This window comes from Drosophila arizonae, chromosome X, assembly GCF_054131065.1.
Source record: "Drosophila arizonae isolate 15081-1271.41 chromosome X, UAZ_ARI_1.0, whole genome shotgun sequence".
Classification (NCBI taxonomy): Eukaryota; Metazoa; Arthropoda; class Insecta; order Diptera; family Drosophilidae; genus Drosophila; species Drosophila arizonae.
This window is the reverse complement of record NC_142927.1, coordinates 24,253,666-24,272,434: the sequence shown is the minus strand read 5'-3', so window position 1 is coordinate 24,272,434 and position 18,769 is coordinate 24,253,666. Positions and strand designations below refer to the sequence as shown.

Genomic DNA, 18,769 nt, shown 5'->3' with positions numbered 1-18,769 from the left:
AATAAATTCATATCCACATATGTACATCATATCAGAAGCAATTACGGCTCATCAATCTGATTTTTTATACCCTGAACGCATTGAAGTATGTAACGGGCAGAAGGAGGCTTGGCAGACCCCACAAAGTATATATATTCTTGATCAGCGCGACGAGCTGAGTCGATATAGCTCTGTCCGTCTGTCCGTCCGTCCGTATGAGTGCGTCGATCTCAGAAGTTATAAGAGCTAGAGAGCTGAAATTTGGCATGCATACTCGTGTGTACCATACGCAGTACGAGTTTGCTTTATTTTTTTTTCGATAAATCGTCCGATAACTTTTTTATCGAGAATAATCGAAAAATTGATTTTGTTTTTTTAGCCTAATTTGAACACTTTTAGACCTGGAGTCTTCAAATTTGCGTTGTATATAAAGTTAATCGATACAAAGATTTTGTAGTTTACAGATTTTGGATACCACGCCCCCTTCTCCCCCAATTTGTAAAAAACGCATTTCAAGTACTAGAGACTTGGGCTTTGGAATATACACACATATTCACTATATGATTACGCTCTAAAAGTTTCATTAAGATCGTATGTCTACAAAAGAAATTATTCAACAAATAAATTCTCAATATATTGCCCACACTGCAGCGCAGCCCAAGCGCAGCCGCTGTTTATTGCGCAGTTAGCAGAGCGCAGGCTTATGCGTGCGTGTGGATGCATGTGTATGTATGTGTGCCTAAATGAAGTGCAGAATGATTAGAATATCAGCTTACGGGCTCAGGGTATCTCCTAGTCGAGAAGTCTCGACTAGAGTCTTCTTACTTGTTGTATACATGAATTTCTATTCGAGATATTTCCATTTAAAAAAATTCATAATAACATTTTTATTTGAATAGATCTAGTAATTTCCAACTGGGATTATACTTAATAAAAAAAAAAAAAACGTGAACGCACGAGTACATATCCCACATTTCAATACCATAATATATATATGTATGTACCATATATGCAAACACGACCCATCAATATACTAACTCCATGTCTCAGTAAATTGCTAAATAGGCTTTAAATATTTTAAGGGCCTTGTATCGCAATAAAAAATTGTGTATATCTATAGATAACAAAAATTGTATGCATGTGTATTTATATAAAGATTACAAAAAAAGAAGGGTTTTAGAAACATAGTACTTGGGTTTGAAGACACGTTTTCCGAATTTCCAATATCATATTATATAGATGAGTTTGAAATATATCGAAAACATGTTCGATTTCGTTCTTTATATCTAATCGAAATTCCATATAGTCCGCATTACTATATCTCTTCCACTACTATACTCATATATATTTATTTCAAAATCTTTTTTCGTCGATTCGATTTTCGATTTTTTTTTTAATTATTATTATTTTTTTTAATTAAATATTTATAATATACATACATATACATATATACTATTTATAGATATTTACTAAATCACATTCATTTTAGTTATTTTATTTTTTTGAAAATAATTATGCATCAGCGTAAGCTATATCATCGATTTTGACAGTCTCATCGCTTCCGCCGGAATGGTCGGAGTTTGTGTCCGGCGGTAAGGCAGCAGCGCCTCTTATATCCATATGCTCCATTGCCGCCAGGCTGGCGGCCCCATCACAATATTGGAAGGTTTGCTGTCTGCCGTTGCTGCTGCTGCTGCTAGTATTGTTGTTGTTATTGCTGTTGCTGTTGTTGTTAATATTGTGGCTCGTATGGCGTGCTGGCTGCTGCTGGCTCTTATTACGCGCCGAGATCAGTTGATTGGGATCCCGCATCTGTCTCTGTGGCACCTCTGGCGGCAGAGTTGCCACTACGGGTGGCTTTCGAATGGGCGGATGCAAAACAGGCGTGGCATAGGTAGCATTGCTTGTGGACGGCAGCTGTTGTTGCTGTTGGGATGGAGGTAGTGGCAAACAGTGGGGAATGGCATACTCGACCTCATCTACGGCCGCGTAAGCGGGCGGCATGTCGTCCTCATCATCAACTAGAAATAGACAGAGTAAAATTAAGTAAATCGATGTTCATAAATTAATGAAACGCTTATATAATATGATCGCATTGTAGCAAATGATTTATTAAATAATATTTCTTCAAAGTGCAATTTCCGAAAGAGATCGTTAGAATTCCATCCAATGTCCACAAATCACTTCTTTCCTAAGTTGTAGTTTAAATAAATGTTTTCGAGAACTGTGCATCGAAAGTTCGAACTCATAATCTGCAACTTTTCAAGTTGACCTTAAGAAAACAACTAAACATATCGAGTTTAATCTAGATAAGTTATCTTTAATACGATCATGTCGTATACGAGCACTTCTATAACAAATATTAAATGGCTAGATCATCTCGACTCTTCGTGATCAAATGCATATAAATGCTTTATGCCTATACTGGCTGTTTCGAAGGCGTATGCTGAACTCTGGATAAATAGAGGTCGGAAGAGAGAGACAGAGAGACGAAGGAGACTAAAACATGAAATGGGAATGGAAAGATGGGAGCATAATAAATAAGTAACTTGGGTAGAAGAGATAGTATAACAGTGAAAATAAATGCTGTGCGAATTTAAGTAACGAGATTTTGTTAGATATTCGACTTAATGATTTACAGAACCGGCACCAACATTTACTACACAGTTATACTATACCTATGCGGTTTTAATTGCATAACAGTGGACACGCCTTAGTTTACTGAGTGGACTTAAAAAAGATTGGGTAAGATATTGTTGGCAAAGTGCGTGCTATTAACCTTATAAACATGACTTCTGAGAGAGAAAAGTCATGTTTAATGGTTAATGGCAATACAGATCACATCCGATATTCCACATAATTGTCAATATTATTATATGGAGTGCACCTCCTTGAGTAGCTAAATTGTATATAACTATTTATATATGACATATATATATTGAGTACTGATTATCGATCAGATATATATATATATATCTCACATTGCGTTTTAATGGAACCATTCTTACTGGCTGTGTTGACGGGATACGAGTACACGTGCGATTCCGTTACATCGAATGGCGTAAAATATAGCAATGGAACACTGTTACATTCGTTATTGGTCACTGCCGGAGCAGTGGGCCAATTTGCATTGTGGATATATTTCAGATGATTTTTGAGTATATTGTTTACATCGCTTGGGAGCATCGGTAGATTCAATAATTCCATAATTTGATCATGGCATTGATTGACGGAGTTCTTACTACTTATAAGTTTCTTGAGTTGTCTCTTCATATTTTCGGCGTTCTCTGATACGCGGTCAATTTCTTGTTGCAGTTTTTCCAGATTTTCGGGGGTGAAGCTGCAGTATTGCTTCTTCTTGCGTTTTTGACATGTATAGCACCAGATAATGACAACGATAGCTCCTAAAGCTGATACAGCTACAGCAGCACCAATTGCTAGGATCTTGAGGATTGAGTAGCCCTTGCGACGCTCTTCAAGTTCCTCCTTCGTGTAGAAGCCATCCTTGTGACGCTCCAATTTGCTGCCATCAACGCATTTCAGGGCGGTCTGATTCCTGACACAGACCTCATTTGCATAGCGTCTCATGTTCATTTGGGTGGCATTAAAACAATTCGTGAGCCGTTCGGGCAGCTGGCAGTATAGTTCCGCACCAATATCGTGCTCGGTTAGTGTAGGCACAAACTGTTGCAAATCATCGCAGCCACAGATATGATCCACACTTGTGGCACGCACCTGACAGTCGAAGTTGAGACTATTCGGCTGTGGATTCTTAATCGAATTGTTGACGAACGTACAGTTCGTGCGCCGGTTGTGATTTCCGCTTAACTGGATGGGCGGAAAGTTTTCGAAATCGTTTTCATTCATCGAAAGCGACCAGTAGTCCATGATGATCCAATTCTTGCCCATATGCTTAAATCGATTGCCCACTATCACAACGTCCACACAATTCACTATGATACCATCGTCCATTATTTGGTCGATGCTGCAAGAGAAAGGATGAATCAATTTTAATAATAATTTAGAGAATCTTCAGCATATATCATTTCAGACACATTCAACGCTCTGTCCTACACTTACGTGTTGTTAGACAACGAAAAGACTGTCGTTCCACTGCCCATGATGGCCTTGCTTCTGATTATACCGATCTGATTCCCAATGAAAGAAATTGAGTCACTGAGCAGTTTGTTTGGAATGGCCATCGATTCGATCGTCCCGATCCGACTGTTGTCGAATTTGATCTGCTTCACGTTGGTCACATCCAGCGCGTTGCTCTGAATGCAGTCAATCGTGCAGTTTGTAAAGCTAATTTTATTGATGGATGCATCAATTCTGTTGAGCTGGTTGATGTGCGAGTTCACGATAATTAACTGCATGCAAAGTAAATGAAATATATTAGATATTGGTCTTTATTATATATCTATGTACTCACTTTTGTGTTGGAGCTGCGATCTGTGCTGGGATTGTAGTTCTCGTTGATCTCCAGATTCTTGATGTTCGTCAATGTGCACGACATGTTCATGTTCTTGAAACAGTTCGGGTATAATACTACGTATTCGTTGTTCTCGATATTCAATTTGCTCTCGCCATCTTAACAGAAAGTAACGAAGAGATAGAGAAAGAAATAATAAATAATTATAAAGCTTTAGTAATTGTATTTCTGTAACTTATTCATAAAAGCTTTGCATCAGTTAAATATATATTATAGTATGTATATATTTATTCCTCTTGTCGCACTCACTTGAGAAAGCTTCGGGGCGTAGAAATGAGTGACCCACGCCGTGTATTTGCACATCAGGATAGCCAGCCTGATTTCCACCTAGAAAATTTGCCGTTAACTCCACTTGATTGCTGTCATTATGCCCCTCGATCATTAGCATATTGACACGATTCTGTCGAAAGAGGCCATTATGCACCTCGAATTCTGTATTCTTTGCCAGATCTACATAGAAGCTGGTTATATGGGGTGGCACATAGTACTTGCTGTCAAATATGCGCGATAGCTGTAATTGAGACAGAAAGAGAGAGGAATGAGTTTGCGTGTGAGTGAAAGAGAGCATTGCCTAAAAGCTAAAGTCCAGACACCAGATGTACGCACGTTCTATTAATCGAAATGTTCCCTTTGTAGCAGGCCAGTAAAATATTTGAGGGACCACGATTGAGTGATAGTAGGTAATGCAAAGCGAACAGCTGATTTGACAGCGTGACGTCATTATTTCAGAAAATGGTGGGCGCGCGTTTGAATTTGTATGAAAATCAAGCAACTTTGACACTGTTATTTGTCTTAAAACTAGTAGACTAAATAAAATGAGCTGGGCGGCTAATCACATGTTTTATATAGATTCACGAATCGGAAAATATAAAGGTTTTTGCTAATTTTTATACTCTAACCCGTTTTCTAAGCAGTTATTGATCATGCTATCTCTTGACCACTTTTACTTTTGCATATAATGGATTAAATCTTACTATCTAAGGCTTGAATTTGTAAAACTAAAGAGTTACTACTAAGTATCATGCATTTCCCATTAATCCGCATCATTATATGTACTAATTTCATTCTTTATATTACAAATCCGATGGCCATAGATGATACGCCGCATTGTTAGCTTCTGTCTAGGTTTTAAGAGCTGATTCACGCAGATTATGTGTTTCTTTAGGTTTCAATACTCATAATCATACAAGTTTTCGACTTGACAATTAATACACAAATTTTATTTCATTCCACGGGATGCTTCTGACATGACAGCAGGTGTGAGCAGCACCTTTATTGATGCAGCTTCAGAGTGTACTATATTTGAATGTGTAGGTAAATTGGCATAAATAAACAATACTGATGGCAAGAATCCGGTTAACTATGTCCGTCAACAATTCCTGCTGACTTATTGGCCATTTTGGCCATATCATTGCTGCATTCAAGAGGCTTTCCAGTTAATTCCATTGTATACTTAATTTCTTTATTTTATGGTAATAAAGTTAATGATTGGCCATTTTTAAGTTATTGAAATTTTAAGCTATTGAAATTTCCTTATATATACTTCATTTTGGTTGTTTTCGACCACTTAGCCGATCTGTGCTGAAGTGCCTGCCAAGCTTCAGCCTGGACAACATAGGAAAATCTGATAATATGACGTCACAAGAGTGCTGTTAGTTAACATTAAAAGTAACGGGACTGCTCTTTGCGCAACCTACTGTGTCTTTTAACAGTGTTGAGGGACTAGCACTATGATTAACCATCGATAGATACACATCTATCGATAGTTAACCATATCGATGGCTGAGGAGGTGAATACTTGGCGTGCCATTACGAGCAAAAGAAGAAGAGGGAGATCGGCAGAGTTAATTAGAAGCTTCTTACTACAAGCCCCAACCACTAATAATTTGAAGAGCATGATTTTTTTTGCAGTGTGAAATGTTTAACACACTATATTATCAATACTACTAAAGAAAACACATACCAATTAGTAAAGGTCAATTTTTTCTTATCTCTTAAGTAAACCGTTTGAATAATTTGCTCATATTGTTGTTGTTTTTGGAAATTCTGCAAACATTTTTCTTTCATCGTGAAGGGTATCCAAAGTTGGACTTGTGTTTCGTCTCGCCCTTCAGTTGTTGCTGTTGTTGCATTTTTTCTTTTGTGCGGCTGTAATGCTTGACTTACATTTCTCGCGCCCGGGCATTTGGTATTATTTTTATATGTCTGTTGTCGCGACGACAACAACAATTGCAACACTGCTGCAGACAGCGACAAGTTGACCGCAACGTTCATTGCTCCAGCCCTGTCGTCTTTGTTGTTGCTTTTGATTTTGCTTTTTTGCTCTTGCTTTTGCCCCTGCATCTGTGTACGGGAGCAATTATCTTATTAAATTAAAGGAAAATAGTTTGACTTCCAAGTGATGGGGTGACAACAACAACAACAACAACAACAACAATGTGACTAACGATCGTGTTGATTGTGCGATTGTTGGGCAAAGTTTCAGATATCAAAAGCTGGGACTCCATACAACACAACATGCATACATACATATGCACATATGTTTGTATACGGAGGGCTTCTGAGATATCGGATCACATAACGCCAAAGTTTTGTGACTTACGCTCAGAAACGGTGGAGTTACAGGATATTTGTGTATGTACCGCGCCCTTAATGTGACACAAAAACTATTTTTGGAATATTGATAGGGTAGTAATACCTACAAGGTATACATACATATATTCCCACAGAAAATAATATATCATAGATTAATATTTGTTCATAGATTAATATTTTAGCTTATTATTGTTTTAATATTGAAATATTCCTTCATAAACGACTAATTCTCAGGTGTAAAGAGCAGTCTGATTGTCGCCTACGCAAATCATGTACGTACTTGTTTAGATTTGTCTCCGCCCCGAATAGCAGAATATATCTTAAAATACTGAAAAATGCGTTATCCCTAAAAGTTCTTTAATTTCGGAGCTGTCTTTGCAATGTCATTTAGAATTTTCTTAGTAGGCTTGATGCTATCATTTAAAACAATCATTCATGCGAGTGCATATTCAGTATTACTATTAATAACAAGTAAGAAAACTCTAGTCGAGAGTGCTCGACTAGATAGTACCCTGCACCCAACTAATAAAAATGCCCATTTAGTATGGCTAAAATTTCAATTTCGATGTACTTAAGTACAAAACTCATTTAATAAAATATAAAAATATTTTGAAACAATTGAAAAAATTAATATAACTAGCACTGCTCGGGATTCGAGCCCGCGACTCCTCGATCGAGCGTCACGTAGCTACTCACTACGCCACCTCACTTTCGGGAGCTGCGGTGGCAATACTCAAATAGATTCACTGCTGCAGCGCCATCTACCAAAACTAAACGAAACTAACAGCTGATGTGATTCAACGAATGTTTCTGGAAGAAGTTTGAATGTATGTGGGCACACGCATACATGCTGTTGTAGCTGCTGCACGTGCGTTTGTTAATTGGCCAAATATTTGATGATTTTTAATTAATTTTTGACTGAACGGAATTTAATGAAACTTTCAGCATATGATCTACATATTATATTGAATATTTGAGAAATTAAAAAAAAAAAGAAAAATCATTCACAATTAGCTATAGTGGCATCTGACTTGAACGTGAATATTTTTATTCGATAAAAACATAACGGGATGATTAATCGAATTTTAAAAGCAAACTCGACATCCGCTCTGTATATACGGTCATTTAAAATAAAAATTCAAGTCTCTAGTTCTTATATCTTCGGAAATCGACGCGTTCAAACATACGGACAGACAGACAGACGGACAGGGCCAAATCAACTCAACTTTGTGGGGTCTGCCACGCCTCCTTCTGTCTGTTACATACATTTCAACAAAACCATTATACCCTGATTTCCCATTGAAAATGGGTTCAGGGTATGAAAATGCCGCGTCCTAGAAGATCTAATCTATCCCAGCGGACCCATAATGCAATTTGGCAACGGAATGCCGCGAATCGATTATCTGACGAAGATCGAGAAGTCGCACGAGAAGAGCCCCGCGTTAGTATGGAGCAAAGAAGGGCCTTAATTCGTGCTTCTCGAACACATGAGCAAAGAGAGGCAGCCCGTGAAACGGCTAGATTAGAAACGAGAAATCGTCGAGCTTATCGTACAACTGAACAGAGGAATAATCTTCGAAGTGCAAGAAGAAATTTTTCAAGTATTGATTTGCATCGAGCAGCGTTTCGATATGATTGCACCATCGACTACACCTTGCATCGTTTAGTTTGCATTGGTCCAATGGACGTTGTTTGCCAGTATTGGTTTGTGCTGCCTTAGTGGTAAAGTGCCATTGCCATTAGACCACTAACCCGCCACCCGAGCCATTGCGTTCCCTACTAGAATCACGACATTTTCTAGCGAAGTATGGAGCAAAGAAGGGCCTTAATTCGTGCTTCTCAAACACATGAGCTGACCCGGCGAACTTCGTACCGCCTAACAGTCAAAGATCGTCGTGTTACCTTTTAGCTGAATTAATTTAGGCTTTGATGAACGTAATACAATAATACAAAACAATATTAATATAGGCGGTACGAAGAATTGTTATTAATGTTTTTTGGTTCTTATGCCTCTCTGGTCGGTTCCGATCAAATCTACATAATTTTTTTTTTTTTTTTTTTTTTTTTTTTGTCACTATACCGTTGAGAATAATTCAGAATAGATCCGTTAGACTTTCTACTACCCGCTTAAATCGTCCTATCCCAGAGTGAATCATTTATGTGCTGTTGAACATGCAAATTTAAAAAGTTAACGTTCTTAAATTTTTGAATATTTTCCTCACTGAATATTTCACTCACACTGATGGCTTTTAATCATTTTGCCATAAATTCCAATAAGTTGTCAGGCTTAGTCACAATGAAAAGTGTACGGTAAATTTAATGTCAATCTCAGAAGTAGAGACTTTTGGCCTAGGTCCGTGTAAATCACGTGCATATCAAGGTTTTCGCCAAAAATCGATAAATACTCCGTCATTTTGTTATCGATTAAAAACTTTATCGATTTTAGCTATGAAATTATATCTCCTGCACCTTTAGAGCTAGCAAAACTTTAAACATAGTTTTATATGTATTTTTTTTTAAATTTTATTTTTTATTTTTTAAATTTACTCCCCACCATTAGATGTACATGTAGAACACATATGTATGTACTTAATGGCATCACTAAATCTCCTACATACATTTGTATATTGCTCGCGAACTTCCCCATTTCAATGGGTTGTGGGTATCCGAACTCCTAGACTGATGATTTCTGCTATTGTAAAATGCGTATGCCAACTCATGTAATTATTGTTTTATGCTGCACAAAAGAAAATAACAATGGTTATAATTGAAAGCAGTTTTAAGTCGATATTCAGCTGGAATCTGTTAATATAACAGAACAAACAGCCACATATATGTAACATGTTAAATGGATGTTAAAGCGAGTTTGATTGGGCTTTCTTGATCTGTGAACGAGAGTTCAAGTGCAATTGAAATGCATTATATAATCAAGACACACACATACATACACACACACACATACACATACATACACTCAAAGACTGAGTCTGTTTTATGAAATATCCGATGGGACTCGCCGGCCTACGTGCTGAGCTAAACGTCTGCTTGGCTTCCGCATAATTGTGACTATGGTGTTGTTCGTCATATTTGGCATGCTGTTCGGCAGCCGGCTCCTTACCATGAAGCAGACCTGAGACAGTTCGCTGTTGATAAGTATTGTTATCTAAATTCACAATTATAACAATGAATGAATCATTTATAATTATACATTATATATACATATATTTTATAATATCAGCTTAGAGGGTTCAGGATATCTCCTAGTCGAGCAGTCTCGACTGGAGCCTTCTTACTTGTTTATTTATTTTTTTCTTTTGCCTGTCGTAGAACGCTCGCCGCACTTGCATTTGCGGCTCAATGTTTGCGCACAGCTGTGACAATGCCCATCCTCCATTGCCCCCATCCCTCCTGCCTCTCATACGCATACCCACTTTCCCCTCTATCACTACAGTGGACCAATAATGTCTTCGTACAGCAATGATTTTTTTCTTTGGCAACGAATAGGTGATGCAAGATGGGCAAAAATTAAAAATACAGCTTTATTAACTAATATTTTAACAACAAATTAGAAAAGAGATAATTTCAATATTTTGCTTAGCATAAAAGTTATAACTAAAAACCATAAAAAAAAACCCATTTTTGCCTCCAATAAAGTCTTCGTACACTTAACCTATATATATGTACAGTGGTTCCAACGCCAAATCGGACAAGACTATTTATTTATTTCAATAAGTATTTTCTTTAGCAGTAAGTTAACTTTTTACCGTTTCACATTTTTTCTCAAATCTATTATGTATTAGCCCCCTAAAACAAAAAAAAATTTTTTAATTTCAAATGGCAACATTTTTTTTATTTTAAAAAACTAACAACAAGTCCGATTTTGAGCTTCAACGCCAAATCGGACAAAAGAAAACTGCAAGAAAAATATCCGTTATTTGGCGGAGATTTTCGTTTTTGTTTTGCTTATTGCGTTTCGTTATGTTCTCAAGCTCATAGGCGTACAGTAACACAAATTATTTTTGCGAAATGGCTCCACGTGGGAAGCAAACTGGTGTTGAGGCACGCCAAATAATATTAAAACTGCATTTTGATGGCAAAACTGTTAGAGAAATAGCAGAGCTGGTCGGAAGAAGCAAATCTACCGTCCATGATATCATAAAAAGGTTTCGGGAAGATGGAAGATTGATTAACAAAAGCCAGGAGGGAAAAAGAAAGCGATTAAACTCAAGGGAGGAGCGGTCGATTATAAGGGAAATTAAGGTTGATCCCTTTAAAACCGCAAAGGAACTAAGGATGTCATTAAAAACAAACTTTGGAAAGGATGTGTGTGATAACACAGTGCGCAATACTTTGCATCGGTATGATTTGCATGGCCGAGTTGCCCAAAAAAAGCCTTATATTAGCCCTAAGAACAAAGCGTTTAGGGTAAAATTCGCGAAAGAGTACTTGCTAAAAACGGATGACTTTTGGAATCATGTTAGTTGGTTGTATATCATATTAAATACCTTTCTTTTTTTGCTAATTATCTTATTAAAGGTGTTGTTTACTGATGAAAGTAAATTTAATTTGCATGGGTCCGATGGTAAGGTGTATGTGTGGCGTAAACCAAATACTGAGTTTGAGCCCAAGAACACAATAGGCACTGTTAAGCATGGAGGAGGTTCAGTCATGGTTTGGGGCTGTATGTCGAGTGCGGGAGTTGGCCATTTGCACTTTATCGATGGCATACTCGATAAATTTGGCTACCTTGATATTTTGAAAAAAAATGTTAAGCAGAGTGCGGAGAAATTGGGGATACTTGAAGACTTTGCTTTCTATCAAGACAACGACCCCAAGCACACTTCAATGCTAGCTAGGCTCTGGCTAATCCATAATTGTCCCAAATTGATCCAAACGCCTGCCCAGAGCCCGGATATAAACGTAATAGAAAATCTGTGGGAAATTTTGGCGAGGAAAGTTTACCAAAACCGGTATAACAATCTGGACCAATTGAAAATGGGATTACTTGCAGCTTGGGACTCCATAGAGCCAGAGATCTGCAAAAAGTTGGTCAAATCAGTTCCCAATCGCTTGCAGGCTGTTGTCGCAAACAAAGGTTTTGCAACAAAATATTAAATATTAAGTTTTTCTCTTATTTTTTATTAAAGTTTTCTTTTGTCCGATTTGGCGTTGAAGCTCAAAATCGGACTTGTTGTTAGTTTTTTAAAATAAAAAAAATGTTGCCATTTGAAATTAAAAATTTTTTTTTTTGTTTTAGGGGGCTAATACATAATAGAGTTGAGAAAAAATGTGAAAACGGTAAAAATTTAACTTACTGCTAAAGAAAATACTTATTGAAATAAATAAATAGTCTTGTCCGATTTGGCGTTGGAGCCACTGTATATATATATTTTTTTTTTTTAATATTAGTATTTTGTGGGGTAGCCCTAATTCTTTATAACCGCTTCTAGTCTTTTTGGCATCGACAAAACTAACTTTTCTGTGTATCTTTTGTCAATTTTCACTCACTCCTCTTTTAATAATTCCATAAGTTTGGATTTTGAACTAATGTAGTGTGCTCTGACCCTTTTTTATAACATATTCCAGCAATGTTCGATCGGATTAAGATCAGGACTCTGTGGTGGCGTCTTTAATAAATGGAGAGTGTTGTATGCCAAATACATTTTGGTGTTATGTGCCACATGTTTAGGATCATTGTCATGTTGAAAATAATAAGACCGTCATAACCTAACATTTCTACACTTGAAGCCAAATTCGTTTTTAAAATGTCAATGTATTTAAGGTGGTCCATCACTCCATCAATTATTTCCAAATTTCCGACGCCACCAGCAGCCATACAACCCCATACCATCACACCATCACCACCATGCTTTACTGTCTTAATTGTGTTTTTTGGATCTAGTGCCTCTCCAGCTCTTCTCCACACACACAGTCGTCCATCTGATCCAAATATATTATATTTTGATTCGCCAGAACTCAACTAGTGCATTTTTGTACTGATGAGCAAACTCCCAACGTTTTTTGCGATTAGCACTAGTTTCTGGGTGCACTTTCTTGTTCGATGACTGAATTTTAATTCGAATTTATTTCGCAACTATGCGTAAAACACAAAAGCAAAGATTCGCAAAAAAAAAAAAAAAAAAAAACGTTATCATTTTCGCTAAAGTTCTGGGAAAGTACGCTATACGAGGACTTTATTGGAGGCAAAAAAGCGTTTTTTTTATGGTTTTTAGTTAAAATTTTTATGCTAAGCAAAATATTGAAATTATTTTTTGTTTCTAATTTGTTGTTAAAATATTAGTTAATAAATCTGTAAATTTAAACTTGTAATTTTTGCCCATCTTGCATCACTTATTCGTTGCCAAAGAAAAATATCATTGCTGTACGAAGACATTATTGGTCCACTGTATATATGTAGCTGTGTGTGTCCCCACATTTATTCTTATGATCATTGTCATTCTTATTAATGTTGTGGTCGTAGCTGTTCTTGTGTGGTTGTGTGTGTGTGTGTGTATATATATGTGTGTGTGCATTTGTGTGCATGTGTTCGCATGTTTGTGCATGTGCAGCATGTCTGGTTGGTTCCCTCCTTTGCCTACCCGCTGCCACTTAAACTATGTACATATGTATGTATGCATTGCTTTTGTTTCACTTACAGCGTACTCAACATCAATTAGACAGCCATTGGGTTTGTTTGGGAGCTGTTTCTTTCCACTGTCCCAGCATACATTTATTGTCAATCTCATTCTCATTCGCATTCACTTGTCGTTGTTCTATTCTATTTCGTCTACATATTCTGTGTGTTTGCTCTCTTTGTGCTAAAGCGGAAATCTCAATTACGTTTGTTTTGTTCCCCGTTTCTTTTCTTTTTATTTACTTTGCCTGCTCGATCCACTCCAGTCGCGTTGGTGTGAACGGGAGAGGAGATAGGGTAGACAGTGCAGTAGAGCGCGCAGACCGAAAGCTTTGCGGCGAATTGACATAATATGTAAGAGTCAAACATAAAAGCCAAATAGCAGAAGATGTAAGTATGTGTGTGTGTGTTTGCCTATACAGATGCACATACACATACGTACACATATTTGTATGCATGTACATCATTATACATACATAGTATATGCATGTATGTATGTATTTAAGTACATACCTATAGACCCACTTGTGAAATATATTCTATATTTAGTGGGCGCTGTCTCATTCTGTGCTTTTCACGTCTATTTTCGCCTCTTACTTCTTACTGTTGTTCATCTGCTCCAATGCCTCTTCTGATACTGCACTTTTCTCCAGTTTTTATTTTATTTATTATTATTTTTATTTTTTTTTTGCTGCTCAAGTTTTTCCGGCGCATTTTTGTCGCCGCTGCCATTTATTTTTAGAGCTCGCAACTGCCGGAGTCAATGCATTTGTATTAGAGCGTGGAGGAGATGGGGAGGGGCTGTGGGGGCAGGCGGAAGCAGCAGCCGACACTTTTAGCTGATATATGATTATGAACAAACATGCATATACTATGTATGTATGTATGTATTTATATATTTAGATAAATAGATATACGTATAGTGTGTCTATTTGTATATGCATAAATAAGCCGAACTGAAACCCAATTTGAAATAAATTATGATGTGCATTTGTGTTAAAGATTTTCGCGGCACATGGTGAGAACGATTTACAGTTTTACTTCGTACGCTTGTTGCTGCCCAAATTAAAGAAAAAACAAAAACAACAATAACAACAGAACAGCACACGCACGCACACATATGTAAGCCGCATGGCAGATCAGGATTTTCCAGATTTTCCAATAGCTGCGCGAACAGCAAGCGGCCAACAAACTTATACATATGTATATGTATAGGTATACACACACATACGTATTTACATACTATATACTCTCTTATCGAAATATTGTATCTAAGAGTACGTGATGACCGCTTAGCACGTCCGAAATGAGTGTCTATGTGTGTGTGTGTGTGTGTGTGTGTGTGTGTGTGTATTGAGCGCTTAAGAAATGCATTTTCTTAAGTGAGCGGATGGTTTAGTCATAATATGCTTTCAATGTCACTCATTGGCATATCGATCATTAGTATTATATAAACTAAAACTATTTTTGATTAAAATATGTGTTATTATTTATTTATGGTTTATATTTTCATTTACATATACACTATTCTATTCTATTCTATTTGCATTTGTACAGTGATGAATTTGATGACTCTAGCTTTAAAGATGTAGGAGATATAAATTGATTACTTGTTTTCGATAATGTTTTTAATCAATAGCAAAACAACGGGACAGAGCTAAATCGACTCAGCTCGTCGCCCTGATCAAGAATATACATACTTTATGGGGTCTGCCACGCCTCCTTCTTTGATAGCTACTGCATCAGTGAAGAATGAGTTAATCTTCTATATAATTAGCTGATGGTTAGAAACTGTTATCTACAAGAAAGCATATTCAGCAAATAAGTATATAAAGGGAACGTAGTATGATTTGAGCATAGTTTCAGCTTGGAGTACAAAAAATACCATAAAATGTAAAATGTTATAAAATTCAATTGATATACATATGTATGTGTAAAAAACACATTTAACGATCGATTTTCTTGAAATGTTCAAATGCTACAAAACATAAATATACATAGACATAACTTTACATATAGATACTATGTATGTATGTGTATTTCCAAACTACAAAATATGCGATAAATTGCATATTAAGTTTTTATATATGGATATGGGAAGACAAACAGAATAAAATTTGTGCGTATTTATAAAGAAATCATGAATTTGATGGGCTGATTTACAATTTGGAGATCGGCCGACGTAATGCTACGTCAAGGCAAAGGGATCTATAATTTAGTTCTAGCTGTATTTATAGCTATCCATATATCTTATTGTTGACCTCTTGATATCTATGCAAATAAAATATGTGGAGGCACTTTACGAAAATTTATTCTTGCCTGCACCTCCTACCGTGTGGGCAGACGCAGAGCGACAGCGAGTGAGAGAGAGAGAGAGAGAGAGAGAGGGGGAGAGAGAGAGAGAGAGAGAGAGCTCTTATGCCCATTTTCATTTCATTTTCAATTCCACTCGCATTTGATTTTAAGTAGTTTTACTAGCCATTTAAACAGCCATTCCTTGAATGACATATACACACTTTGCCTCTCTTTCACTCTCTCTCTCTCTCTCTTTATCTGCCTTTCTCTCTCTCACTCCCAAATGCATGCGCTGATAACAATACAAGTACACGCCCACATCCGGAAATAGCATACTTTCATGTTTTCAACAGCAGTAACAAAATAAAAGTTTTTACAGCTGATGATAACACACACACACAGAGACTCACACGCACACATACACTTATACTTCTTTTCATGTCTATGCACGTGTGGCTCTCGCACACACACCTGCGTCACACACCTGATTCATTTGCATAACCAGTTGAGCCGCTTTTTTCTCTTTCTCTCTCTTTTGAGCTGCTTCATTTCGTACTATTTTTTAAATTCAGCAACGGCTTTGTTTACTATTTTGGCGCATCTCTGATTTAGCCACAGACATACATGTGTATATACCACTTATATTGTATATATGTATGTATGTACATACATGTGTATTTATGTGAAAGCTCTAATCGGACTACTCAACTGAACCCCCCGTAGAGCTGATATTCCAATCCAGCTTCTGTTCTGCATATATGTATGTACAAGAAAAACACATACACATGTATACATACATGCACACACACATACATACACGTACGCATTCGACATTTTTAAAAATTAAAATATAATCCGAATTGTATAAAATACAGATAAATCCATAATAATAAATGATAATGATAAAAAGTGATGTATATATATGTATATATATACATAGTTAAAATATATGTAACCGGTATATATATATATATATATATATATATATATATATATATATATATATATATATATATATATTCGACATATATACCTGTTACATTTATTTCAACTAAACTAATATACCCAAATTTATTGTTTTCAATGGATTCGGGCCATAAAGATATTGCGAGTTGGCTAAAAGATTTGCCTCTTTGTTTCCGACTAAAAACAACGCATTCCAAGTCAAAATAATAAAAAAATAATAAATATATAGCGTATATACTCAAAAGTTTGATTATATTAGTACCTGAATTATCATTAAAAATTTACTGTTAGTCATCTAATGAAATATTTATTCCGTAGTCCAAAATTTACAACATAATAATAATAATACAAAAAAGAAACTACTGAATTCCAGTTGTCAATCGTATTTACACAATTTTTGTTCACACATTTTATAGTATTTTCACTTAACCTTTCAAATTTGAATAAAATAACATGTAAACTGTCAAATCCAATTGGAAATTGAAGTCAAAGAGAATAGATTGGAGATAGGAATTGCGTTACTTCAGTCGTGCAGTTACCGAACTTTTACATGATCTTTGTAAATATAATATATAATATGACTGATATGGATATGGAATTTTCATTGAAAACACTTTTCTCAGCATATGTATGTATGTATATTCATTTAGTTTGCACTGTTTTACATTCATTGCACTGAGGATCTGCAGCTAGCTTCGTTTACTTTGCCGCAATGCAAATTCACCAGGCTTTTTTTTTTTTTACGATTTGTTTTCGTTTTCGTTTTCACTTTTCACATAAGGTTAACGACAATACGAATTACACAGTTACATACACATGTACACATGCATGGATGTATGTATGTAGCCAGCGACTTCCAAAAGACTAACAATGAATAAATACACTGAGAACAATTGAGCCTGTGATGTGATCTAAACTTACCGTTCGGTTATGCCTGAAGTCGCACCTCAATGTCCTGGCAGAGCAGAAGCACAGCTCGCATAGATTCTCGGACTTTGCGTCGTCCAGCCCAGTCGAGGCCATAGCAAGCGCGAAAGCGACAGAGACGAGAAACAAATACCACCTCATGATCGCAATTAATTCGAACTGATTTATTGTTGGCATTGTGCTCGCGAGAGAACTTCGTTTCTTGCAATTAATTTATACTTTTTCTTTTTCTTATTCTTTTGTTGCGGCTTTGGCTTTACGGGCTTTTTTTTCCACTTTGCGCTCGCATTCAATAATATTCATATTTAGCTGGTATTTTCGGCCACTAGGATAATATTCTTGTGAATAAACGAAAATAACATTAAAAAAAAATATCCCGACAAAAAAAAATCAAAACCAACCAACCGACCAAGCGAACGAACTCATACTGAGTAATCGAAATTTAAAAGAGCACAAACAAGCTCATCACTGTTAAGTAACTCAATTGGCACTGTTAAGAGTGATAGGAGCAGGGCTGCCAACTTTACAGAAAATTTTAAACCTTTCAAACCTGCTAAAAAAGGCTAGAAAATTTCTAGGTACTTATGGATCACACGATCCCTTCACCACTTTTACTTCTGTATAGACTGGTTTAAAGTTTACTTTCTAGGGCCTCACATAGTTTATAAAACTAAGCAGTTACTACAAAGTATGTACATACGTATGTATACGTATGTATGTACATACTACATATGTATGTAGTGGTACATAGAATGATTGCGATATTAGCTTATCGGAGTGTAGTAATACACTTGCAATTTTTCAATATGATGTAGATTAAGTATATTTAGCCTTACAATTTCGGTGGTGTTCCGTGGCAACTGAAGGGTATTTCAATTAGA

The 18,769-nt window shown here is 36.3% G+C and overlaps 2 protein-coding genes across 3 annotated transcripts in view; one reads left to right on the top strand and one right to left on the bottom strand.

The window, feature by feature from the left end:
• Positions 1 to 18,769, top strand: part of hiw (MYC binding protein highwire) — a 60,111-nt gene that overhangs the window by 25,944 nt on the left and 15,398 nt on the right. The gene's annotated exons all lie outside the window — the stretch shown is intronic.
• be (ben) lies at positions 1,353 to 18,310 on the bottom strand. Of its 2 annotated transcripts, none has more exons than XM_089475297.1 (6): positions 17,883 to 18,310; positions 4,721 to 4,982; positions 4,412 to 4,569; positions 4,060 to 4,349; positions 2,961 to 3,964; positions 1,353 to 2,000 (listed from the first exon to the last, which is right to left on the bottom strand). In XM_089475297.1, exons 1-6 carry the CDS (start codon positions 18,063 to 18,065, stop codon positions 1,492 to 1,494), a joined length of 2,406 nt encoding a protein of 801 aa, XP_089331423.1. In that variant the 5' UTR covers positions 18,066 to 18,310; the 3' UTR covers positions 1,353 to 1,491. The 2 variants fall into 2 exon arrangements, with proteins under 2 accessions (XP_089331423.1, XP_017870756.1); XM_018015267.2 differs by having other exon boundaries at positions 2,988 to 3,964; positions 17,883 to 18,309.

Bases quoted from the DNA above. Each gene is read 5' to 3' on its own strand.
- be (XM_089475297.1), bottom strand. From the start codon at position 18,065: ATGCCAACAATAAATCAGTTCGAATTAATTGCGATCATGAGGTGGTAT. The intron at 4,350-4,411 runs GTGAGTACATAG...CTTTGCATGCAG, and splicing joins ATCGCAGCTCCAACACAAAA to TTAATTATCGTGAACTCGCA. The intron at 3,965-4,059 runs GTAAGTGTAGGA...TTTCTCTTGCAG, and splicing joins TTTTCGTTGTCTAACAACAC to CATCGACCAAATAATGGACG.